Source organism: Asparagus officinalis, chromosome 5, assembly GCF_001876935.1.
Source record: "Asparagus officinalis chromosome 5, Aspof.V1, whole genome shotgun sequence".
Taxonomy (NCBI): domain Eukaryota; kingdom Viridiplantae; phylum Streptophyta; class Magnoliopsida; order Asparagales; family Asparagaceae; genus Asparagus; species Asparagus officinalis.
The window spans coordinates 11,524,369-11,525,330 of NC_033798.1; the positions used below are offsets into that span (position 1 = coordinate 11,524,369).

Genomic DNA, 962 nt, shown 5'->3' on the forward strand with positions numbered 1-962 from the left:
GGAGGACGGGGAGGGTACGGAGGCCTTGTTGAAGGGATAGTGGAAGGATTCGAAGTAGGAGCGGGATTCGAGGTCGGCGAGGTCGGAGATTGGGTAGGAGATCGGGGTCGAGGGTTTCGTTGGATCGAAGGAGGAATTTGGCGCCATTTTGGAAAGAGAGATGTTGGATCAGTGTTTGGATGAGGGTCTGGGGATTTTTATAGAACATGGCGACTTGATTTGTAGTGGACTTCGTTTACGGGGTCCTGACTCTGGGTCGTTTTTTAATGGTTTCGGCGACCAAATCTCAAAGCTTCAGCGATTCTACTTTAGCCTCTCACATCTTGGGAATTGCTCACTCGTCTCTCAAATCTTAACGCTCAATGCAATTTGATTCTTAGTGACCAAAAAAGGGCCTCCTTCAAATATTACAAACATATTATTGACATCTCATATTCAATTGTTACCTGAATGCATCTCCGCTTATGTACATCTGCATGTATACCCGTATCCGGTTTTAGCGGATATAGATATGAGTTTCACTTACCAAGGCATATTCGTATCTGTGATCAGTAAGCGCGAATACAGATACGGTGAATATCATATCTGAGCCATATCTAATCCGTTAATGCCCCTTCCCATTCTGCCTCCTACCGATCTCTCTTATTGCCAATCTCTTCCTCATACTTGTTACCCATCATAACCAACACCAATTTCATATTATTTTTAACCTCATTGACCTTTATTGAATACTATTTGAGTACGATATGGGGATCGAATTTTTCATTGGATCCAATCTTCAACCAGGACAAGACGAATGTTCTAGTTGCGTCGTAGCTTTCACTGTCGTTCGTCTATTGCATAACCTTCTCCCCATTTGTCCATCACAATCTAGTTTAGCAGTAAGGAGAAGAGATTTCATGGATTTTTGACGAAAGGTGGAGAATGAGCCGAAGAGGGAGGAGGCTTGAAACAAGGGTGGT

General features: G+C 43.5%; 1 protein-coding gene across 1 annotated transcript in view; it reads right to left on the reverse strand.

The window, feature by feature from the left end:
* LOC109842703 (cytosolic endo-beta-N-acetylglucosaminidase 1-like) overlaps window positions 1–343 on the reverse strand; it is a 16,610-nt gene extending 16,267 nt beyond the window's left edge. Inside the window, 2 exon segments of the mRNA XM_020411562.1 lie at window positions 1–21; window positions 24–343. The exon segment at window positions 1–21 is cut by the window's left edge and continues 197 nt beyond it. Of these exon segments, the coding sequence (XP_020267151.1) occupies window positions 1–21; window positions 24–147 (145 nt within the window). The 5' untranslated portion in view covers window positions 148–343.